General features: G+C 42.1%; 1 protein-coding gene and 1 pseudogene across 2 annotated transcripts in view; one reads left to right on the plus strand and one right to left on the minus strand.

Annotated features, from left to right (window-relative positions):
* The window catches only part of NSF (N-ethylmaleimide sensitive factor, vesicle fusing ATPase), a 57,730-nt gene that overhangs the window by 25,061 nt on the left and 6,757 nt on the right, over nucleotides 1–25,912 (minus strand). For both annotated transcript variants that reach the window (XM_021377659.1, XM_021377660.1), the window contains exons 2-8: nucleotides 24,552–24,637; nucleotides 19,032–19,131; nucleotides 17,134–17,173; nucleotides 13,384–13,550; nucleotides 12,676–12,783; nucleotides 11,982–12,057; nucleotides 8,681–8,836 (exon numbers count right to left, since the gene is read on the minus strand). In XM_021377659.1, the coding sequence (XP_021233334.1) occupies nucleotides 8,681–8,836; nucleotides 11,982–12,057; nucleotides 12,676–12,783; nucleotides 13,384–13,550; nucleotides 17,134–17,173; nucleotides 19,032–19,131; nucleotides 24,552–24,637 (733 nt within the window). The remainder of the gene's footprint in view (nucleotides 1–8,680; nucleotides 8,837–11,981; nucleotides 12,058–12,675; nucleotides 12,784–13,383; nucleotides 13,551–17,133; nucleotides 17,174–19,031; nucleotides 19,132–24,551; nucleotides 24,638–25,912) is intronic.
* LOC110388429 lies at nucleotides 23–8,673 on the plus strand (annotated as a pseudogene).

Consider the following 25,912-nt stretch of genomic DNA (forward strand, 5'->3'; position numbering starts at 1 on the left):
TTTTCTCTGGTTCCATCCAATATTGGTACAATTGAAGATGAAAAACTGTTTTGTTTCAGGAATATTAGATTTATCTAAAACCTTAGAAATCTTGAAGTACTCTAATGCATTTAGGGAACAAGTACTTTTCTCACCAATGCTCAACTGTGATTTAATTTCATTCACTCCTTAATATTACAGTGATGAACTCATTTCAACCTGAATAATTGCTCAATACAAAATATTTTCTAATGTCAGCAACCTCTCTTTCAGGTTTTTAGTACATTAAAGCTTCAAGAGAACATCACTATGAGGAGCTTCTCATCCCTACCACAATCCTAAACAGAGGTAGTGATGCCTTGGCTAAGAACAGAAAGAAACCTGGAGGATTTCTCCATGGGAAAGGAAGGGTCAAGAAGGAAAAGGAAGGGAAAAGAAAATACTGCAAAAAAAGCAAAAGGTCTGGTTAAGAAGAATCCATCAGTCAACTTTCAGGGATCTACGAGTCAAAAAGCACAAACACAAACTGTCAGAGAAAAACCAATTTTTCACAGGAATGAATAAGGCTCAGATAAATTAAAAGCTATTCCTGTCAAATCAATGTCACAAGAGGTATTGTGAACACGTTTTGCAAAGGAACATGATCACCTATGTAGCCAAGCAGCACAAAGCAGGGTTTTGATGATGAGTGATGTTTTTAAGGGAAATAGCAAGGAAAGAAGGTCTGTGGTGCTCAGAAAGCTCCAAAGTGCTCAAGCAGGAGAGGCCATCAGAAGGCTACCAACAAGTCAGGGCACATGCACACAGCCCTGCATGGGTAGGAAAGCTGCATGGTACTGTCTTATCTCTTTGTAGCACACCTTCAAAAAAGAACAAGCAAAAATACCAAGTCTGGGTATTTTAAAATAGACAAGCGATGACAAACTACAAATGTTAAGTCTCAAATCACAGTGAGATTGTAAGGAATTTTGATTAAGGTTATCTCCACTATGCTGATTTCACCAATGTAGCCAAATGTCAATACTATTATGAGAATTTTAGAAACACAGATTATTAGCAGTGCAGACAACTAACTCGTTAAGCTTACAATTAGGAGCCCAAATCAAAGGTCATTCCTGTAATGGGATACTCTAATTATGAATTAAATGACATATGGTTACAGGCTGAATAGAGATGTTAACAGAAACTAAAATATACCAATATGGGAGCTCTTCCACACAAAATATTAGGGAAAAGTCACAAAAAATGGGAAGAATGGGAGTTCTGAACCAGAATGTCACTTACACAGAGACAGGATGAAGTTCATTTGTTCAACTGTCACTATTCACTTTTTTTGAAAGATCAGAAAAAATATTTTAGCATCATAGGGATTTTCTGCTTGGGAGTGTAATTCCCCTTTTAATTAAAATCAAAGCATTCTGTTGTAATCGTTATCATTCAGATGCACCTATCAGGAATCCGCATCGAAAGCAAAGCACTGATCTTGAATGCAGGGAGAGATGCTTATCTCTGCACATTCGTCTCCAAGCAGGTTACAATAAGATCAGGGTTCCCAGACTTCACCTGCTACATAGAGAAGATTTTCCCAAAACATATCTGAGTGGAATTTCCCCCTCCTCTCAATGTGCAAGTCCAGCATTATTTCAGACTACATCACTGCCTCGGGTTAATCCTCCTGAAGGATTTATGTGCTGCTGACAAGCCAAAGGACTGAAGGAAATTGTCAATGTTTTGAATTCAGAGATGGGACATGAAAACCCATATCAAAAAGAAGCCATCTCTGCAACAACAGCAACAAAGAGTGAATGCTGCTGTCTCTCAAATAGAGTTACAAAAATGTCGTTAATTTAAGACAAAGATTATGAAGAGTCCTTGGATGGAATGCTGAACACAACAGCTGATGCTTACAGCCACATCCCTCCCCAGTGTTAAGAGCTATAAATCTCATCAGCATTCTCTACTGTTTGGAGTAAAGCTGGATCACTTTGGAGTAAAACTGTCTACTTAAAGTCAACATGATGTAATTAGTAAATACATTATGGAATACTTACCCACAGAGCTATTCAGGTTAAACAAATGTCAAACTAACAGGGTTACCAGCTGTCCAAAGGCTGGTTTCCAGCCAGAGCAACGCTGTGCTTATCAAGCAGTGGTAATGTCTGCAGAGGAACACAACTGCAGCCACAAGAAGTGAGAGCAAAAGTCCTTATAATTCAGTATCTGGTGCTGACCATAGCCATCAACACAGTAAAAACCCTTGGGGCACTTTTGTTGATAAACACCTCTTCCCTTTGTAACACGCCTGCCATTTGTGAGCTGCACTTCACATTTCCTGTGCTGAAAGAGCAAACACCCACTGATCTCCTTCCAAGGCTGAAGATCTTCAAGCCAACTCAGTCCACGAACAGAAGACCATCAGAGCCCATCATCTCAATGCCCTGCTCCAGAGCTCTCCAGTTCTACTGCATCCTTTCTGCCTGGAACTAGATGGGCATAAAGGACCCTTCCAACCCAAGCCATTCCACGATTCTGTAAGTTAAACAGTAACGTTCCCAGTATGAACACACGAGATACAGCATGAGTGACAGGATTCCAGCATGACCTTGCACTGCTCTGAGCTCAACGGTTCAGCCAGATTTTAATCCACTGGGCTTCTCACTTATCTGGCCTGTCTTACAGCAGTATGTCTGTAAGGATGTTACAGGGCACAATGCTGAAAGCCTTACTAAATTTGAGATAAACAATATCCACACCCCTCCCCTAATTCTCTGAACTGGTCTCCTAACTGGAGTTACAGGAGTAACATTTGCCTTCCTCCAGTCCTCACATGCTTTGATGTGAGGAGAGCAATTCATTGTATAATTGCATGAGGAGGTGAAGACACAGTAAAGTGTTGGTCCAACTCTCAATAGAGAAGAAAGATCAACCACAGGCAATGCTAAGCTCAAACTGCAAAATACTTTTTACTTGAATGATGATTTAAATTACGTGGCAGTCAATATTCATGTCAGTGACGAAGAAGGAAGATCTCAGCACAGAATAGGAAAAGAACAAGAGAGAGCTCACAGGAGTATTGAGTACTTTGAGATTACACCTGCACTTGGACTTCACCCAAGAGTGCTCAGAGCATGTGAAGTCATCTCCAAGTCATGTGTACAGCACAGGTTAGTCACTGAGGGGAAGAACATGATTGCCATTCTTCATGTTACAAAGGAAAAGAAGAGCTCAGGGAAAGAAAAGGAGCCATAGGGTTAGACTAAATCTTGAGAGATCCCTTCCATCTTCAACTACTTTCTGATTCTGTTGTATAGGTCTAACACTAACTTAATTCCTAGGGAACTCTGGCATGGTCTCCATCTGAGAAAGTAGAATAAGGATATCAGCAATAACCAAAAGAAATTTAGTATATACATCTAAAGACAATTTCCCTCTAGGAAAGGGCATGAGGTTACGCATAGAGGGAGAAGAGGAAAATAAAAAGAGCAATGAAGGGAGATTTAGACCTTTGTAAAGCCCATTAAGTTAAAAAAGGTCCTGCATTTCTTTACAAACATGTACAAAAAACAGTGCCTGAATGAAGTTAAAGGTAAGCGAACAGTGGATGGAAAGAAAACACCAAACCAATAACTCCGAAGCATGACTATATATTGCTTTTATTGATAGCCTGAAAGATGGAACAGAATCACAGAACTGAGTTGGAAGGGACCTTTAAAGGCTATCTAGTCCAACTCCCCTGCAATGAGCCAGGACATCTACAGCTCAATCAGGGTACTCAGAGTCCAACCCAGCCTGACCTTGAATGCCTTCAGGGGACAGGGCAGGCAACAGATCTCTGGGCAACCTGTGTAGTGCTTCACCACCATCATCATAACACACATTTTCTTGTACCCAGTCTAAATCTCCCCTCTTTCAGTTTGAAACCTTTTCCCCCTGTCCTGTCACAACAGACCCTGCTGAAGTGTCTGTCCCCCTCCCCACTACAGCCCCCTTCCAGATACTGACAGGCCACCACCAGGCCCTTCTGGGGCCCCCTCCACTCCAGGCCAAACAGCCCCAGCTCTCAGTCTGTCCACGCAGGGGAGATGTTCCATCTCCTGGATCATTTTTGTGGCCCTCCTCTGGATGCGCTCCAGCAGGTCCGTGCCTCTCGGTACTGAGAACACCATATCCAGGTGCAGCGCTCAGCTGAGCTCCCACAGCGCAGAGCAGAGGAGCAGGATCGCCTACTAAATCTGCACCTTACACGAACAAACAGGTATGTAAAAGTTCCCTTCAAAAAGACAAAAAAAAAATTAAAAATCTATTTTTAAGAAGGGTAGAAAGGACAACTGAGGGAGCTACTGACCTGTCAGTCTCACCTCAATGTCAGGGAAGATCATGGAGCAGATCCTCCTGGAAGTTGTGCTAGGGCACTTGGAAGAGAGGGAGGTGACACAGGATAACCAGCAAGGCTTCACCAAGGTCAGGTCCTGTCTCACCAACCTCGTGGCTTTTTATGATGGTCTAACAGTGTCAGTGGACAAGGGAAGAGTCACCAGTGTCATCTATCTGGACCTGAGTGAGGCTTTTGACATGGTGCCCATAACATCCTTCTCTCCAAATTGGAAAGATACAGATGGGCTTTTTTACAGTAAGGGTGGTGAAGTTCTTGCCCAGAGAGGCAGTGGGTGCCTTGTTCTTGGAGACATTCAAGGTCAGGCTGGACAGGGCTCCGAGCACCTGATCTAGCTGTAGGTGTCCCTGTTCATTGCAGCAGAGTTGAACCAGATGGACTTGAAGGACCCTAACTCCAACAATTCTTTATGATAAATGGCTGCAAGGCTTTGAATAAGCAATTGGAAAGTTTTGACAGTAAAGGTACTCTAAGCAGTGGCACAGGCTGCATTAGGAAGTTCTGGTGTTATTATCTCAATTACAGGTTAGACGTCTCTGACAGTCATGTTTCATTAAAAAAATCCTATTTTAAAAATAGACTAGATGAGATCCCTCCTAATACTCTTATAGTATATGAGCACTTCAAGAACAAGCACTGAATTTGAAAAAAGTTATCCACATGGTTAAGTATCCGTTTAAGTTAGAAAAAAAGAACAAAAAAGAATGTTATTATATGTACTCCATAATATAACATTTATGAAATAAAAAGAGTTTGAACAAGAGGATGCCTTACGCAGCAACAAAGAGTAACCAAAACCAGCCCTCAGCAACTAATGGAGATGAATTAACAGAAAGGATGCGTGCGGTTCACCATGTAGGTGCATGGGTTTGAGCTGAATGTCACAGAGAACCAGAAAGGGCTAGAGAAGGAGCAGGAACTCCCTAGAAATACTGTTGTTTTGACCAGAATAACTTTGCAACAGAAAGTCACTCGAGACACGTGAATGCAAAAGTAATCCATGCCTTAAGAGTGTCATTTGTTACATAGAGTGGTATGTTACCTCCATCAGCATCTAGCAGATACTACCTTCTTTCCTCAGAAGCATCATTTCCTACAGCAGAGGAGCCTCATGGATGGCACCGAAAAGGAGCATCTCTTTTGTTTCAACATATTTTCCCAGTTCTCATCCAGGGAAGAATGTATTCCCATTTGGCAGTCACAAGCTCACTAAGAGTCAAACACTAGGTAAAAAGTAAGTATGTCATGGTCCCAAATTCCTGACCCTAATAACCACAAAGCACAGCAGCAGTGTTTTGCTCACTTTAGAGAACACACAGCTATTTCTGGGCAAGAGATGGTGGACTTTGCCAAGCAACTACCTGGCTTCTGGGAGCTCACCAGGGAAGATCAGATCACTTTACTGAAGACATTGCCACAGAGGTGATGCTGCTGGAGATATCTTGATGCTACAATCCACAGATTGAGAGCATCACTTTTCTGAAGAACCTGAGCTATGACCAGGATGACTTCGCCAAAGCAGGTCTGAAGTTTGAGTTCATTAACCCAACCTTCGAGTTCTCAACGGGAAGGAAAGAGCTGCAACTCTATAATGCTGAATATACACTTTTAATCACCATCAACATTTTCTCTGCAGACTGACTGAATGTGCAGCACCGGTCCATGGCGGACAGGCTGCAGCACACCTGTGTGGAAACCCTTCTTTCTTACATTTGCATCAACAGACCAAATGACCACTTGATGTTTCCAAGGCTGTTAACAAAGCTGGTCAGTCTTCGGACACTAAGCAGCGTTCACTCCGTACAAGTGTTTGCCCTTCAGCTGCAGGACAGGAAACTCCCTCCCCCTGAAATGAAGACCCTCCCCACACACAACCTCTTCTTCAGCGTCTCTTGTCTCTTTTCTAAGCATGTCCTCGGGATTTGCTCATTGATCCCTTCCTCTCTAGCTGATTATGACAATGAATTTGCAGGAACTTGTCACCCCCCTCAACTGAGAGCAACCCAACTCAAAAGGCTTCTGCAGGGTGCCCCGTGTGCCTGGATCTGAGGAGATTAGGAAGGTCAATGTGGATGTTCTAGGGGCCTCATTGGGTTTCCTATAAATAAAATATCTTGTACATACTGCCCTTTACAAAGATTGCAAGACAAGCAGCTGTTATTTCTTTACAGTGAGACTTCACCTCTCAAGTTGCCCTTTTATTCTGGCCCTCCTTTGGTAAAGGGATTCCTCTAATGTTGGAACTAGATGACCTTAAAGGTCCCTTCCAACCTAAGCCATTCTATGATTCTATGATCAACTATGTTCATAATACTAAAGAATCTCTATAAATGATCGTAAACCTGTAGCCTTAAAAGCAATCAGCTTAAACTGACTGAAGTCTCCTAAAAGCCTGCTGCCTTCCTCCTGCTGCTACAATCCATGTAGATGTGCCACATCAAGCCAACCAGGGAACTGTCTTTTGGGTTAGGTTTTTTTGTTTTTTGTTTTTTTGCTTTCAATTGTATTAGCTCCTTTCAGAGGCATACAATCCCAAAGCCAACAAGAGGTGGTAAATATGAACATGAGAAAGGCGTGGGTAGGGAAAAGAAATTGTCCCGTTCCAGGGCAGCTATGGAAATGTTTGATGACCAGCTGAAATGCATCTTAGATTTCTTTTCTTGGATAAACCAGCGACTGCAGCATCTGAATAGTATTTACATCCTTGGATGATATGGTTAACTAACATTGATTTATATGCTCCAAACCCAGAACATTCCTTGGAAGTTAGATAAACCACACACAAATTGCAAGCAATTTCTGAAGGGTCTATACTGTCTCTACGTAGTTACGGGACAGAAATATTTATTGCATTTGGCATGGAAGTTGCAGTCTGTAAGCAAAAAACAGAAGTGGGTGAGCGCTAGAGCACCAGATAGCAAGCAAATTCTTTCTTTTCCTTTCCCAATAAATTATATACAAAGGTGAACAGCTGTCACATTGACATTTCAGATCTGAAATATAGTTAAGAGCAAGTTATAACTAAGGCAAAGAAAATGAATGTCAGAAAGTTTTGTTATTTCAAATTTCAGATAAGCCCTTTAGCCCTAGGGTTAATCAGAGCTCTGTTTGGAGTCGAACTTCTTACCAGAAAAATGTTTCTTTGTGTAGTATGTGTGTAAACACGCACAAGTAAGGGTATATATATTTATATAAATAATATGGCACACCTTTAAGGCCCCTAGGAGGCCTTCCCTAACAGATCGATACAAAATAAATTAGGCAGCAGAGAGAGAATCGTGCACTAATTGGATTTAGCCTACAGGGGTTCTTCAGCATTTCTCCTTAAGTGTTTAAATCACTAAGAACAGACCTAACACACCTCACAGAGAAGTTTACTTTAACATTAATTCTACAAACACTGGAAATGGACACGCTCCACACAGGCACACACAAACAGGACGTATCTTCTGATGAAAATCTGTTTTGTAATCAGAATCATGATTGCTTCATTTGTGGGAAGAGGGAAGGTGGATCCAGAAATATAAACATATTTAGAAATTATGTAGCTCTAAATTCCAAGTTTGAATACGATCCCACAGAGATTATATTCAGAGAATGAAGACGAGCTAGAACATCCTCAGCCACGTTATGGGAAAAAGTAAGATTTCTGCAGCTGCACATTGCTTAATAAAATTAAATCAGTCCCATTTATCTGCCTGCCAGCACATGTTTACAAAGTAATGGCACTGCCTTTGCTTCCCCAGACCCCAAAAGGCTAGATTTAAGAAAATGTGCTTTTATTTCACCAACTCCAAGACACGCCACAGTCTCTGCATACTCTCCAGCACTTCCAATCCGATCAGTCCAGGATGACCAATGATCCCCTTTCTGGGGCTAACGCTTTGAAAAGGACATAAGTCCTTGTGCAGTGGCCAGAACAACAGATAGTATACATAATACAGGGATCATTAAGGACAGAATTTCCTTTGATTTGTACAGAAAGCCCGCTGCCAGCAAGTCAGAAACGGGAGCATTCAGTCTCACTGCTACGAACAAACGAAGCATTCAGGAGAATGGGCAGCATTTGGGTTCCAGCAGAAAAGTATTCAGTTAAACCACGTATCTTATTTGCTCAGACATTTCATGTACAGCGTCAAACATCCAAGTTGCTTCTCTGTCCCTCGTAATAGGAGTATGAAAGACACATTTGGGAGCACCAGTAGAAGAAAAGGCTTTGTCAGTCTATTAGCTCTCCAAGCAACTTCCATGTTATAGCACAAGGCTCTTACTTGATATCCAGCCTTCTCAAGTCAGTATTGTACTTACCCATTTGCTCCACAATTTCAGGTGGAAAAACTCGAGAAGCAAAAGCTCGTCGGAAAATATCTGAAAACTCTTTGTCGAGGCCCCCAATGCCCATTTTCTCAAAATTCCAGTCTGGGTTGATGATGGACTGACGGTTCTCTTTGGTCTTTGATTTACCTGGAAAGAAAGAAACCACTTCAAACCTGTGGACAGCAGAGTTACAGTAAATACAGTACAACACCAGAGTGGCTCTACGCAGGGAACCCAGCATTTCACAGAATCACACAGAATTGCAGGGATTGGAAGGACCTCAGGAGACCATTGAGCCCAAATCCCCTGCTAAAGCAGGTTCCCCCACAATAGGTCGCACAGGCAGGCGTCCAGACGGGTTCTGAGTATCTCCACAGAAGGAGAGTCCACAACCTCTCCTTGCATCTTTATACCTGGCATCTCAGGACTAAGCAGCAATCATATCTGACTGAATTTAGGAGCCCTGTTCCTCCCACACATCACTTTATGTTTATTTGGATTCAATTTCCTCTGCCATTTTCTTTCTTAGTTGCTCAGCCCCGTCGGAGCATGCTTTGTCACCTCGTTACTCAGCCTTTATTCCACCTTATTCAATAATTATAATGAAAAGCAAAGGCCTCAGCAGAGATTCAGGCTGAACTCAAGTGGCACTGGTTATTTACTTCTACCTTTCACTGTTCACCCATTTCTGATTAGTTTCTTTTTAAAGAAGCGTTGATAAGAACTGCTGGAAGAGATTTAAAAAATAAGCTTAAGAGTACTCACTGCATTTAGGAGGCTGACAATAAGCACAAATACTACAGTAAGAATACAGATGCTAACAGCCAGAAACATGTCTTCCCTTAAATTTGAGGGGAATTTATAGACAAGCACTCATATGAGCTGGATCTACATTTCCAAATGGCCTCTCCTTAGAAACTAACACTAAAAGCCCAGGGGGGAAACAAAGATTCTCAAAATACTCATTAATTCTTGAAGAAATGGAATGTCTTGTATCCTCTTGGACTTACACAGTGGCCCTGGGAACAATTAACTCCTACATTCAAGCATCTAGAAGTCCAGTAAGGTCACCAAAAAAAAAGTTTGGTGCTATCTGAATTAGACTGCTATGAATCTTTGTCTGAAGACACCTGGAATCAACACCTTAACTCACAGCGCGATGTATTAGAGCTCTATATGTTAGCTAGAGGTGTGTTTGTTTTGTTATGCTAACACATGGCCATGCAAGACAGCAGCGAACATCTGGCTCATTGATTGCTTTGTATTCATTACTGCATTGCCTCACTGCAGTTTCAGATCAGTCCACTCAGCCACGCATGATCCCATGTTACCTATCCTGAACTTAGCCTATATCCCCCCCTTCTGGCTGCATCTGATCAGAATAACGTTCTCACACATTCCACAAAACCGCCATCCACTGGTTTTGTAACATTTTATGCGAAGTAGAAGAAACAGAATTGGCATTATTTTTTAATGATCACAATTCTTATCTGCTGAAGACAATAAAGGCCCTTTATTGAGGCAGCCCTCAATAACATTTTATTTTTATCTTCTCACTCTGAATCTAATTATTCGCAACTTCGCAATTCTCCAGAGACTAACAAAGCACATTAAGGAGCTCTGCCTCAGATCAGTCAGGAGATTAAATAAAGGAGCAATCTGACACAAGTAAATTGAGGCATAAGCAATGCTTTTGTCTTGTCTGCAGGCAATGAAACAGGATCACAGCAAAGGAATCCTATTTCCAATCAATTAACCCTCCCTCAGGACCACTTTTCACACCTACCAGGAGAAAAGTCACAGGTCATTTCATTGCAGGGGAGTTGGACTAGATGATCTTTTAGGGTCCCTTCCAATTCAAACTGTTCTATGATTCTATAATTCTATGGCTTTGAATACTGAGCAGATAAAATATCACTGCCTGCTCAGATGCAATAAACTGGGTGATGTTAACACCCACCTCAAGCTGTCCAAACAAAACACAGCAGAGAACTACAGAGCACGAAGTCGCAGCCTCACACTGAGGAAAGATAATACTTCAGAACAGCATCAAAAGTGCCTCCGCTGCAGCTCCTGTAGTGCTGACTGAGTTAAATTCTATTGTTCTGAGTGCTATTAGCCTCTTGTTTTACTTCTGAGCCAAATACTCTGAGTGCTCAGAGCCAAGGAGACCTGTCCTTTGAGCACAAACCTACTACAAAAATTGGAAGTCACTGAGCTGAGCTGGACACGTCCACTGAGCCCTCAACTCACAGCAGCTCTCCTCTGCCACTTCTAATCTGTGGAAGAGGAACAGCAAAAACAAAAGGTTTATTTCCTTTTCCTGGAGTCTCTGAGCTCAGAAGAAAGTAAAAAAAGAAAATAAGACAGAAGAAAAAGAAGAATGTCTGCTCAGTTGAGACATTTAATTATACCCAGTAAAGAATGCCTATGCCCACCCAACCACCGTTTGCAACACCACACTTGCTAAGTGTTCTCCACTTCATAACACAGATAGGAAAGGGAACAGACAGATTAATAGTATGTCCCTGTTTGGCAGGAAAGCCACCATGGCCCCAGGGCACATACGAAGCCAACTGTCAGAACATGCCCTCACTGCCCACTTTGTGGACCAGGTCCCCATCATTAAAGCTGGTGGCTCTATGGGAGAACTCCACATGAGTTTCTTCCTAGGTGAACATGAGGAGGACACATCAATTATTACCTGATTTGTGTGCCAATAAAGTCTGAAATTACACATAAAGATTTGTTTTATTGAGGCTTTAGAAAGTGCTTCCCAAAACAAAAACTTCACAGCTTTGTTAATACATTTGCTGTATTAACGAGTGCAGAGCAGTTAGGAAAACTTCTATTCTTCTAACTCAATTTGCTATTGTCAGTCTCTTGGTCACCTTTTCTCTCCCCATCTCTATCTGTATATTTTAAATATGCTATGGTGATAAGCCCACAGAACTAATCCAGCACATCAGTGAGCTGTGGAGCCGCACACTGGGGTGACAGTTGACTTCTTTACAGTCCCTGTAAGGAGCAGCAAAGTCTGTAGGATGGACGGTGTCACCTCATTGCAGTGGTTTCCCACAGACACCCAGATACGTACTAACTGCTTTTTGAAGGATGCGAAAGGTTTCTAAGGGGTCAAGTACAGTCTCAACATTTTACAATATTTTAAAAGGCAGTATTCAGGTCAACTAATACAAACAAGGAAAACAATCTTAAAGTAGACAAGTCCTTGAGGCCTGAAAAGCAGCAAACTTTGAGCAGTACTTCTCTCTTCACATAAAGTGGCACTTACCAATCAGATTGAGAGAGGAGTTCTCAGCTTTTTCAAAGGCCACTTGGCTGTTTCCAAAAACCAAACCCACCTCAATCTGAAAAAGAGAAGGAACCCAATAGTTACATTAAGCTGTTAGAATCAACTTCAGATTCTTCTTTGGTATCTCCAAGCAGATCTCAGCAAGAAAGAGCTCCGCTACAAAAGTTATTGGAAGGAACGTGAAATAGCAACACCTCCTCCAAAATCAATTTTGGTACAATTTGAATGCGGGACTTCTGTGGGCACAATAAGTTGGCTTTCTACAGCTTTTTGTTTAGTTCAAAACTAACTGCTCTATTTCAGCAAGGTCTAGCAGGAGAAGAAAGAAAATATTTGTACTGCCTATCAAAGAAAAATCAAAATTAAGCATACCTGCTAGACTAAAAGGCTCAAGAGATAAGGTTTTCATGAATTAATATATGGAGTCCAAAAGATACTCCTTGTATTTCATCCAGCTCTGCACTTCAGTAGGTACAACTCTAAGCTGCCAACTACACCAGCACAGGAGACTGCATGAAACTGAGAACACACATCTCCTCCAAGGCAAAAGCAGTGGCCACATGAAACAAAGCAACTTCTTCAAATGAGAGTAACCTAAATTCCTCATTGCAGCAGCACCTGATCTGCACTTGAGCCTTTGCAGCACCCAGGGAATAAACTCCTGTGTCCCCACCTTCTGCTTTTTGCTTGTTCCAGACTCTCCTTTGAGGATGCTGGGATCCATTCCTTCCATGTCTTTTACCAACAGGCCGAAAAGTTTGTCATTAAAACTGAACACAAGCTGTGGAAAGAAGAAACAGAAGTAGATTTAAGTCATTAAACATTAAAAAGGATTTTGACAGAGTTAGTAAGATTGGAAGACAAAGAGGCTTGAAGACTAAGCCTCCCTATCAACAAATTTCTCATACTTTTATACTGTAAAGGTTGAGCATACTGAATATGTCCTTTTCATATTGCATACTGTTCCACTGAGCATTAATTAAAGCCAGCATTCATTTTAATCTTCTACACAAGGAAGACAAATGCTACTTCTCAAAAGATTCCAGGAGCTCCCATGTTTATGTACTACCAGGTCAAAATGTGGAGAGAACACAGACTCTCAAACCTCAATTTTCCTCACAAAGATTCATTTCTTTAGCTAAGGAAAAGGAACATTTCAAAACAGTGCTCCTGCTCTCAGTGGAAGTCATGAGTGTTCAACGTGTCATGAAGACCACATTCACACAATAAACAACTTCTACTTCTCAGTTGTTCTCTGCAGCTAATACCTAATTACTTAGATAATATTCAGTGTCATATCATTGCATATATAAACATTCATTTTACTCATGGTCTTTTTAGCTTTTAGGATACAACGTACAAAACCAAAGCCAAAGCACACCTGCTGCCCTATGGAGAAGGCCTGGCTGTTGAACTGCTGGATGAACTCAGCAGCCATCTTGTCTGTGTCGTATGGGTTGGAGTCAATGTTCTTCTTCTGCAGAAAGTCTATCTCAATTGTCATCGTGCCAATACACTGCTTAGACTTGTCAAAAGTGTACAGGGAAACTGGAAAAAAAAGAAGACACTCATTTCAGAATACATAAATTAAACATGCTGTAAGTTTGACAATGCATGTTCTTCCATTCTGAATATTTTATAAAATTGAATACCCTACTTCTAATAGAAAACTCTATTTCCCTTAGCTCCTTCTTTCACTACAACATCAAAAACACAGTAAGTGTACCTCTGCTGAAAATCCCTGCATTTCTTCCATAATAGCCTTTAAATAACATCCTTTAAAACAGCTCAAACACCACACAGGCCAAGTGGAAGAGAACAGTGGAGAACAGTAGTACCACAATAGCTTCATCAATGTCTGTAGCTTTGGAGGGTATCTTAAGAAAGCATGTTACTCCTGAAAAAACATCTATCAGAGACCATAATTGTTTTTTCAAGAGATTGACTAGCTCTTCTCCAGACAGGGTAGTAGAAAAGTTAAACTGTACTACTGCACTTGAATCTATAGATGATTTATCAGGCTTCTACAGACCAGAATGAAGCATTAACTACAACAGGTTGCAACCACCCCATGTCAAAACTCAGGGCTGTTGCTGCTGGAAGGAAGACAGAAAGTAAAGAGCATGGATCACAACTTCAGGGCTACTGCTTCAACACAACTGATTGGGAAGACAGGATCTCACAGAGCAAACAGCCCAAGTAACTCACTATCCAGACTACAGCAAAGGACAGAAGCAGAAGAATGAAGTACATCATGAAGCAACAGCCAGCACAGCTTCACCAAGGGCAAAGCATGCCTGACCCATCTGGAGGCCTTCTATGGTGGACTGATGGCATCAGTGGACAAAGGAAGGGCAACTGATGTCACCTACCTGGACTTGTGCAAGGCCTTTGGCAAGGTTGCGCACCATGTCCTTATCTCTGAGTTGAAGAGATATGGGTTTGAAGGCTGGACTACTTGGTGGATAAAGGGTTGGTTGGACAGCTGCAGCCACAGGGCTGTTGTCAGTGGTTTTGTTCAGGTTGAGGGGAGGCTGACTGGTGCCCCCAGAGTTCTGTCTGGAACTGGTGCTCTTCAACATCTTTATCAATGACATGGACAATGGGATCGAGTGCACCCTCAGCAGTTTGCAGACATCACCAAGCTGAGTGGTGCAGGTGGCATCACAGAAGGAAGGGACACCATCCAGAGGGACCTGGACAGGCTCAAAAACTGGGCATGCGAGAAACTCGTGAGGTACAAGGCCAAGTTCTGGGTGTTGGGTTGGGGGCAATCCCAGATAGGAGAACAGACTGGAAGAAGAGCTTGGGAGCAGCCCTGCAGAGAAGGACTTGGAGATTCTGGTTGATGAAAAGCTGCACGTGAGCCAGCACCATGTGCTTGCAGCCCTGAAAGCCAATTGTATTCTGGGCTGCATCAGCAGAGGGGTGGCAGCAGGGAGAGGGAGGTGTCTGTCCCCCTCCACTCTTGTGAGGCCCCAGCTGGAGCACTGAGTCCAAGCCTGGAGCCCCCAGTACAGGAAGGATGAGGAGCTGTTAGAGCAGGTCCAGAGGATGGCCATGAAGATGATCAAAGGGCTGAAGCACCTCTGCTATGAAGAAAGGTTGAGGGAGTTGGGCTTGGAGAAGAGAAGACTCCAGGGAGATCTCACTGTGGTCTTTCAGTATTGAAGGAAGCTTACAAACAGGAGGTACAGCAACTTTTGACATCAGCAGATAGTGACAGGACAAGGAGGAATGGCTTTAAACTAAAATAATGTAGATTTTGGTAAGATGTTAGGAAGAAATTTTTTATTCAGAGAGTGGTGAGGCTCTGGAACAGGCTACCCAGAGAAGTTGTGGATACCCCATCTCTGGAGGCATTCACAGGGCCTCATCCACTGCCAGGGTGGATGAGGCCCTGGGCAGCCTGATCTGGTGGCAGGCAGCCCTGCTTATGGCAGGAGGTTGGAAATGGATTATCTTTGAGGTCCCCTCCAACCTAAGCCATTCTATGATACTAGGTTTGCTTTGCATCTAGAGAAGAAGTCTTGTCTGATACAGAAGTCACAGCTAATGTAAAACAGTAGGAGTTGAATAAGGGAAATGCATTTCCGACATAATTCCCTATTTCCTACCAAGCCTGTTGGCAATGGTATGGTTCAGGCAAATCCTGAGACTCCTGCTAGGTGCCAGTGAGGTGCTCAGCACCAAGCGCACTCTGCCCAAGGGCAAAGTTACAAGATTCACTCAGACAGAAACCTCTACCACAGCTCAAGAAGCCTGACAGGGCTCAGCATCCCTGTACCACTAAGTGCAGGACTCCATTTTAAACTGGCATTTAAAGCAGAGCTTTCACATTATCAGGGGAACAAGACAAAAAGGGAGCCCTGGTGAGTCACTCATTTTATGAATATATCTCCTGATCTGTAGAATAGCTTTACAAATCCTTTATTCTCAGCAGGCAGTCATATGACATTTAGTCACTCTGCATGAAATTACTTCAATTGTTGTTTTTTTTTTTTTAATGCACATTCTCATAGTGCTGGTTAAGTTTTCAGCAGGGTCTAGAACAAGTACAATCACAAATCTCCTCTAACAACTGATGGTGCTAAATATTAGCATGTAATTCTCCAAACAACTTTAGTATTAAAAAGCATTTGTTGTGGATAGAGGCAAACACACCCTCTCTAGCATGTCACTACAGAGGAAGATGCACAAAGACTTCAGACTTCTCCTGCAAGTAACGATCCATTCCCATGGACTGCTGAGACCAAAGCAGCTGGGAAGGTGACCAGCCAAGGAGTGGGCTTCATCACAATAATCTTGCCAAAGAAAAGTATGAGATGGCAGCCTTTGTGAGCACACAGGTAATTCCTGATGGTCAAAAGAATGGGTATGATCTATTACCTTCATCAGTGCTGCAAAGAAAGTGGAGATCTTCCCATACCAACCACTGCTGCCAGGAGCTTGGGCAATACTCTAGAAGCTACAGATTGACCAAACAGCAGCACCTATAGCCAACAGTAATGCATCACAGGTAGAGGTGACAGGCAGTAGGAACAAATGAAAGAGCATACAAGCTGAGAGATGCATATCAGTCTCTGAACACTGGCAATGGCTCCATAGGCTCCATTTATTTGAACAACGGAGTACAAGCATTCAGTCTGCAAGAACTCAAGATGCATCTCTTTCTCCTCATCAAAATGCAGAATCCTTCATCTCTTGTAAAAATAGGCCTTACAGCCCTGAGTAGAAACACACTTACTGTTTAACAGGGCAAGATCTTGTTCAAAAGAGGAAGGACAGCAAGAAGCTATAGATTTCAGCTTTCCTTCACATGGTGTGTCCATGAGCTGAGCACTGAACACAGTGAGACACCCAGACAATGACAATCATGTTCTCCAAAGCCACAAGGACAGACTACATGTTCAATGTTCACACCTACACGTGAACAAATTATTCCAGTGGTTTTGAAATGGTTAAGAGACAGGAAGCCAACAAACGCGAGAGCAGTTCATCTCAGAAACAAGGGCTCCATACTACTTGAAGAAGTACTGAAGGTGCAGGATTTTCCAGTTCAGTTTCACTTCAGTGCAGAAACATGGAACTCACTTCTTATATGTCAGCACTGTGCTGCTGTCTGACTTACCGTCTATCTCTTGTCCTATGGAAAGTCCAGCCCATTTTCTCTGTAAAAATAAGATAGAAACTTGAGAAAGCCTGTCCTTCAATAGAACATGTCTGCTCAAGTTACCTAGAAAAACAGCCCCCAACTCCCCGTCATAACAACCTTAAGAAAAAGAGGGCAGAACTGGATGAATACTCCAAAATTAACAGCAAACGAGTCAATCAGTTCTATTAACAACCCTAATTTCTGACCTTGGGAAGTGATTCTGTCCAACTTCCTACATACTATTAATCATCCCACTGTCTTAGACGTCAAAGTTATCATACTGCATATGTTTGATGATCTTTGGGTTTTTTTCCCCCATTCTGCTCCTTTTCTACTAAAGGTCAAGCACTATTCACAATAGGAGATAGCTCAACAGGCAAGTATGGCTTTTCCTGATTATTTTAAAAACTTACATCAGGACAGTAGTTCCAGGAAATTGTTACAATGTGCTTGAAGTTATATTAAAACCTGAAGCAATTAAAACTTGTTCAGGTAATTACTAAGAAGGGAATTCTCCAAACCCATCAACTTCCTTCAAATTCCTTTTAAAAGTTTTGTGCAGCACAGAGCTGCATGAGAAATAGGAAATGGTTCAATAATATGAGATGTGAAAATCTATGACCTTTACAGTGCCAAAAGTTATTGCTTAATAATTGCAAAAACAGTGTTTTTCCAGTGAATGGTTTTTCTGACACAGACTGGCTACTGCGTATTTACAGCCCACTTTTCAGGCTAGGCAATATTCACCATCCCTTAAATATCTCAACCTGAGAGAGGAGTGAATCACAGAAGTATATAAGTATCATTACACAGGGCTCTGGTAAAATTGCATTTGAAATGCTTTGCTCTGTGGTCAGTTATGTTTGGCTTTTTCTCCTGAAAGGAACAATGACCTTTTTCAAAAATGAAAATTTCCCCCTGAAACCCCTCCTCAATATCTTCATGGATCCAAACTGAAATTCAATATAAGGAAAGAATTCCCTCGGCATAACAGGGATCAAGCTTTAGAAATCAAAGCCCAGAACAGGAAGTTCATGTATATGTTGGTATTTCCAAGAAAGTGAAAGCAAACAATGTTTCCTCATTTAATCTCATTCTTTACAGTTTCCACTGTTCATCCACGCGGCCAGGAAGAATCCCCCCTGAGACATCCTAAACTCATCTTCATCTGAAGTACGACACTACCTCATTCCTTATCAGAAGAGCTCCCCCAGATCTACAACAGCTACTGGAATCTACAAAAACGCCCCCTAGACAGTGAATGCATCTGTTTCAGCCCGGTGACACAAGTATATTCCGCTGATAACTGGTTTTCAGCCTTGGCATCTTAAATCTCAACTGCGCAGACTGTAACTCAACGCTCCCCTCACCCACTCATCCGGACAAATATGAACAACATGTCAAAAAGCAAAAAGCAGTTTTGGGGCTTATGCCAAGTCATCTGTTGAGGAAAAAAGTCTTGTGTGTGCAGCACAGACTCTGCTTCTTGACTGGTTACCAGTAGGCAAACATGAAAGCAATAAATGAGTGATCTCAGCTGCTGCAGCTCTATGCATTACTATGCATAACTCACTAAGTCAAAGACTCATTTTTCTACTTAGAAGTTAATTGTATCCATTATTTACTCTAAGCATCATTTAACATGCAGTAGCTTGACTTAATTAAGAAAGAGTGAATAGTTACATCTATTTTATGCATTTAATTGCACATCTCCTCTAGAAAAATTAACGATGAGCATAATAATCAAGGAACCTTCCTGCAACACAACAAAGAAAATGCTTTGTTTTAGAAACAAAGGAAAACCAGAAAACATTAAAAAATTAACAGACAAGAGCAGACGTGGCTTATGGTTTCTTTATCGAAAGGGTTTGTACCTGGGGCAAGCTGAAGGCGATGCTGCCAGGAACAACAGAGGGATGGGTTCTCAGTGTGAAGATGTACTTGTGGTTGGGAGAAGTCTTCACAACGACATGTCTAGAAGAGAGAATAAGATTTTACTCCAACATATACGATATGCACTGCTCCCAGGGCTGTGAGAATTAAAAAGAAACAAGCCAGCCTATACCTGTAACAGAAAAAAATGAGGACTTCAGGCCTATGTTGAACTAGACGGTTTAAGGCCCCTTCCAACCCAAGTCATTCTATGAAGAGGGCTTTGAAAGGAATTCTGCACTTCAAACCTATGCTACAATGCTGGCACACAGGTGTCCAACACCTTCACTGAATACAACACGACCTCAAGGCCAAAGTGCAAGACATAACTGCTATTTAAATTCCCCCAGCAGTAGCTCTGTGCTTCAGGAATTGCATGATGCAGACATAACAGAACCAAACCATAACCACAAAGACATAAAATCAACACTACTTTCACATCTCAAGTATTTAATATCAAAATGGTAATCTGTAACTCCGCTACAGAGTATTCCCTGGACTAGACAGATGCAAAGCCTATAAATGAATCTCAGTATATTGTTCAAAAGTTTGATTGCAGTAAAACAGAAAGAGTTCCAGTACAAGAAATTAAATCAGAGGGGCACTGCGGCTGTCCCTCCTGTTTGCTCATGACCTACACATTCTCTTGGAACTCACTTAGGACCTGAAGACCAGAAATAGGACTACTGAATTGGAACAGCAGACCTGCTGCACATAGAATCATTTGAGTTGGAAGGAACCCTTAAAGGTCATCTAGTTCAATTCCTCTGCAATGAACAGGGACATCTATTTTGGCTACATTGGGTATGCATAACAGCTTCAGCTACATGATAAGAAAGAACATACAGCACTCTGAAAGTAGAGGAAATGCATGGCCTGTGTAGCCAAGATAACCAGACATTGCTAGTCACAGCCTACACACCCAGGGCAGCCTCCAAAACCCTTTCAGGAGCTTTAGCTCTCGGTAACACAGAAGGAATAACATAGAAGATAACACAGAAGCATTTTAACGCATATCTTCTCTGTCAGGTGGACAAGTGATTTGATTCTTTACCAATTCTGGCCCCAAATTATCCATGAGCTGCCAAAAACCCCACTGCACGGATGTGCACCCTTCCCTTCCATTTATTCCTGCCCCAAGCAGAAAATCGGAACCTTGTTTCCTGTAAGCAAGTAGCTGTTAATCCTATCTTCAAGGAGGATCCAAGGAACCACAGGGCTGCTCAGCCTCACCTTAGGCCCAGGAAGGTGATGGAGCAAGTAATCCTGAAAGTCAAATCTATTAAAGGACAAGAAAACAACTGGGAGTAGTCAATATGGATGGACAAAGGGAGATCCTGCCCCGCCATCCCAGCTTCAGCCACCAGTCATGGTCCCCATCCTGGGGCCAATACTTTTTAAATGCTTTGTTAGTGACAGGCTGGTTTGTCTGATGACTGTGACGCCATTCAGCGGCATTTCTGCAGGCTGGAGACATGGGCTGGTACAAATCCCATCAAGTCCAACACAGAGAAACACCACATCCTGCATCTGGGGAGGAACAGCCCTTGCAGCAGCATGACTGCCTGGGAAGTACCCACAAAGAAACAAATTACAGTTATTACATTTGAGTGTTCCATTCGTGGAAAACTCCTCCAGAATGATCGCACCGCAGCCAAATGGATGTCAGAAGGGAGGATAAAAAGAGAAAAAGAGAAAGCAATCAGCTTTCTGAAAAAATTAAAGCCAAGCAGGAAGATTAGAAAAGGTCAAATCTTGACATTCTACAAGGACAGCTGTCACAGGCAGGGGCTGATGGTTGGACTGGAGGATCTTATTGGTCTTTCCATCCTTAACAATCCCATGATTCTTCTCAAGGATAGCAGAAGCAGAAAGTATTCCACAGGCTTCAAGCAACTGAAGTATTAAGAAGAATATCCAAAATACGGCAACAGCAGGAAAAATAAAATGCCCTTTCTGACATTGATATTCACCAGGAGGAAGCTTGGAGAGCTCACGGAGACACAAGGGGAAAAATCTCAATCTCTTTAACTGCTTCTGCTTAGAAACTAACAAAAAGAGCTGTGAGTCACCAGATATTTCCCAAGAGCTCTAACGGATGAGACTGCTGCTCTAATTCCCATGCAAAGCCTTGCTTCAAACTATCAGCACTGAAGTACAGCTGTAATGCCAGTTATTAGGAAGGGCTCAAACCTGACTCAGGAAACCATCAGCTAGTAAGTCTTCTGGCCAGGTTGTGCACAACAGAAACTATAACAGATAAAAACTAATGGATACACAGGTTAGCATTATGTTGGTGAAGAAAAAGCATAGCTCTTGTGTGGGAGACAATACCTTACACATCTATGCAAAGAACAGCATAAGCACCTTAAGGATCCAGGAAGCATTTGTTCATGTTGTTATGGACATCCTCCTCCAGTGGATGACTGGAAACCCAAGCAAATTATTCAGCAACATTCGTCATGGGCTACCCACATAACTAAACTGGCATGACATGAGTTACTCCCCATTACAAAGGCAGCAAAAAAGGTAAGAATAATTAGTTCCCAATGGAAAAAAAAAAAAACATTACGTGTAAATTTTCAAATGCAACGTGTAGCGTTGCAATGAGATATTCAACTCAAAAATTTGATCGTGTCTCTTTACTAGACTTTTATAAGACCTCTTTTACCAGAGAAAGATATCTCTCGCTTCACAATCTCGCCTTAGGAACACAGAATCATTTAGATTGGAAAAAATCTTTAAGATCATCAAGTCCAACCGTCAATCTGACCTACAGAAGATGGCTTTGAGCAACAAAAAAACAGCTTTGGGCCTTATTAGTATGCTTCAGAGTGGAAAAAGAGGGCTTATGCTCTACAGAGGGTGGTTTGGACCTTGATATGCGGCTTTGACACTTCCAAAACGGGGCTTTGGATTCTCCAGCTCAAGGGATGCATCCTGAAGCGGTGCTCTGATCTCTCAAAATGGGCATTTGATCCCAGAAAGAGTCCCCGGGGCCTAAATATGAGGCTTTGGCCCCTGGCGTGTGGCTCTGGGCACTAGAAAGGAGGCTTTGAGCATTGAAATGAAGCTTCAAGCCTTCAAAAAGGTGGTGGTTGATGAGTGGGAGAGGGATTGGCTGTTAGAGGAGTCTTTGGGCTCTAAATTCAGGCCTCTAGAAAGAAGTTCGTCCTGTCAGAGAATGCCATGGACACCCAAGAGGAGGTTTTGATCACTAAAAATAACACTTCAGTCCCTAAAATAAAACTCCAGCTCTGAAAAAATTAGGCTGCGGGTGACAAAACTATCTGCGGATCCCAAGTATTGGCTCTAGGTTCTGAAAATAAGGGTTTGGTGCCTAATGACAAGGCTGTTGCCTGTAAAATGGAGCCTCTGGTTCCTACTAGTACACTTTCTAGACAGCAAGAGAGAGTTTAAAGCTTTAAGAGATTGTTTGTGCCATAAAAAGGAAGGCATGCTCCTTAAAATGGGCCCTACAATGAGGATTTGGACCCTGAGAATGACTCTCTGAACCCCAAACTGAGGCACTGGGCCCTTGAAAAAGGAGGCTGGAACCCAAAATTGAGAGAATGGCCACACACCTTATTCATGTCATCGCTTGATGAATCACAGGAAGAGTAAAATTTCATCAAAAAAACTGATGAGCTGAGAACTCACTAAGAACTGCAGTCACTTCTTCAGAACCAGCCTGATGCATTCATTTCACAAAAACAAGGTCAAATATCCCACTAGTTTTATGTTTTTGTTGCTCTCTTTTTTTTCACGTTTTAATAAAAAAAACTTTTGTTACTTATGTACATTAACTGTGTTATATATTTTACACACAGCCCAAGACAGTTTTTATTCACTCAGTGTGGCCCAGGTAAGCCTAAAGGTTGGATGCCCATGGGATAGAAACATGTCACAGTGTCACTTACCAAACCAACAATGTAACCACAACAATGTACTGCATCTCATGAGTCATAAAATCATGATTCATACTTCTCCAACACACAGGGTGCGGAAAACAAAGCATGAAAAGATCTATGGTGGCAGCCTGGGGTTAAATGACCTCACTGATCTATGGTCCAGGTCCCAGCTCTAGACCATAAGCACCAAATATAAGCGTTAAAGCTAAGACCTGTAAAAGTTATCCAAAAAAAATCCCTGCAGCCAATCATGATTAGGACAATACAAACCAGAACTGCTGACAGCACACACATTGCTGCAGCAGATCATTGGGATGGTCTTGCTCAGTGCATCTGCAATGCAGCAGAATGACTACATCTTTCAGTGGTAGCTGAATATTGAGACGTTTATACTGTAGCCTTATACTTTTCAAAACAATTTATAGCATTTGTTCACAGTCTAACATATGCTGCCTGCTTTGTAAGCCCCAATTTCTAGAAATAGGCAGCTCTCAAGCAAGTCCCAGAAAACTGTTGCCTGTATACTTCAATAAATGCAATGAAAGCGTCCTGAGTCTGAAAGGAAAACGGCTGGCTGCTGCAGGTCTGAGTCCTTCCAGGACTTTCACATTTCAGGAAATTAACACCTTTGTTACTTATGAGGCACAATGCTCAGTTCAAATCTTTTTCCGTTACGCTGAAAAAAATCTACTTGGAGAAAAACATCATTTGAAGAGATCATGTCCAAGCAGACAACTTCGCCTGCCTCCAACCCTAAAAGTTTTACTGGTTTGGGGGTGGAGGGAGAGGTGGTTTGGGTTCTGATGTTTGTTTGGCACTAAAGGTGCAGTGCAGGAGCTCTCCAGGGTGACAGCACAACACAAAAAGAGCCAAGTCCTGAAACACCGCTCCCTTCCCCCCCGCAGTTCAGAGCTATTCGTTCCCCATCCTCAGCAGAATTTATCTGAGCCCTAAGGATATCACTCACTATCATTTCTTAACACTGCCTCCCATTTTAAAAATTATTTTTTAAAAGTTTTGTCTTTCTCAGACAAGTCAAGTTCAGATTCAGCTTCTATCAGCCACACAGACTTGTAATTAAAGTACCCAAATTGTTGTGCCTGCACTCTGGTTGTCTTGCCCTTATTGTTCTTGTGCATGAAAATCTCTAGAAGCAGAGGTGGTTTCTACTGACATTGCTCAGCACTCCAACATGATGTGAAAGTGGGAAGGTGCCCCCAGTAACACAATTAAATGATAACAATCTAGCTGAAAATTATCCCAACTATGTAACAGGAACAACAGCAAAAAAAAAAAGGAAAGATGAAAAAAGGTCTGAATTCCTTCATTTAGAAGTGTTTATAATTACTTCAGCAGTTCCCAAGCTGGAAATACTTCTGAGAAAAAATTACCATTTTTGAGTATCTCCAGTTCTGAGAAAGCACATCTAAAGTTTTGGTCTCTAAAGACGCAGAATTTTTAATTAACCTACTGCACCTGAAATTCCATTCCACCTCTACTCAAGTTGTGAAAACAACTCCTTTGTGGTTAGAAGTTGAAAGACACACTTACTGTCCAGATGGGAAGTCCTTCTCATTCACCACAGCACAGTTTGTTAATGACAGCTCATCAGTTGGACATCGTGCTGCTTGCATAGGCTGTGAGAGATGGGAAAACATATCAAATAAAAACATATTTTTCCTTTACATCTCATGTCTCAAAACTTCTGTAAACCCCTAAGAAATTAAGTCCCATGAGAGCACAGTCCATGTCACTGACGTGCTCTTCTCTCCATTGGTTTCTCCAACCTCTTCTAATCAAGAAAGATGACTGTATCCAAAACCTCTGTCTGGAATGCCTCTAGAAGTGGAGAAAATGATGGAAAAGGCACGATCTCTATGGCCAGCTGCAGACTGAAAATTTTAATTCAGAGCAAAGCTAAATATCATCCTGCAGGAAGCTATTTTCAGAGTCCAAACCCAACCACTTTCTTCGTCAGACACGATTTTGCAGCCAGAGCAACCACTTGTCAGCGTCAGCTTATTGCTAATGGCAATTCCAAGTGGATTTTCTCTTATGACACACTTAAAACCATGCATGCTTATCTGGACAACTTCCCATGAGTTAGCATCACACTCAACGCTCAACTCATCACGCCCCATAACTGAGCCATCTGAGAGAAGAACCACAGAAAATTCATCTCCACGTGGATCGGAGCAGCTTTTGGCTAACAGCGCAATTCCTCTAGTCATGGCTATTTCAAAATTGATTCACTCATTATATTATAACACTTAGTTGCCCTTGACATATGTGACAACAGAACCACATTCTGGTTTTAGCCTTGAAAACAGCTTTATCTGTCCAAATCTGAAGAGTGCTGAAAGATTTAATTAAATATTCCCATAATAATGGATTTCAGTGGACTTCCAAAGTACGCAGCATGTCTGGTAAAGCTCATCAGATTTCAAACAAAAAAGCATTCACCATTTTATCATTTCTCTTTCAGTTTTCTGAGAGCAATGCAGCAGGTAGGATATTTCTGGACAAAACCATACACAGAGCTCCTGGATTAAGTCTTTTTACAGCACGAGTCCTCAAATGCATTTTTAATCCTTCCTGACGTGCTGCTTCCTACACGAACAGCGAGCACCGCTCCTCTGGGTTATTTCTGTCCACTTTTGGGAATGTGCAAGCTCTGCTGTAAGAAAAGGCAGAATATAAAGGGATGCACTGCAAACCCAGCACAAAGTGTTCCTTAGGCAAGCAGTACAACACGATAGAGGTGTGGGGAAACAGTCCCCCCCGCAGCAGCACTGTGCCAGCCATCCCACTGCCCACATTTGGGGTTCCAAATGCTCCTTCAACTCAAAGGAATAAAAGAAGCCCTCCCTGCCTCCAGATGTTGTCCTGATTTATCCAAGGACAAGACTCCA

The sequence above is a fragment of the Numida meleagris genome, chromosome 26, assembly GCF_002078875.1.
Source record: "Numida meleagris isolate 19003 breed g44 Domestic line chromosome 26, NumMel1.0, whole genome shotgun sequence".
Classification (NCBI taxonomy): Eukaryota; Metazoa; Chordata; class Aves; order Galliformes; family Numididae; genus Numida; species Numida meleagris.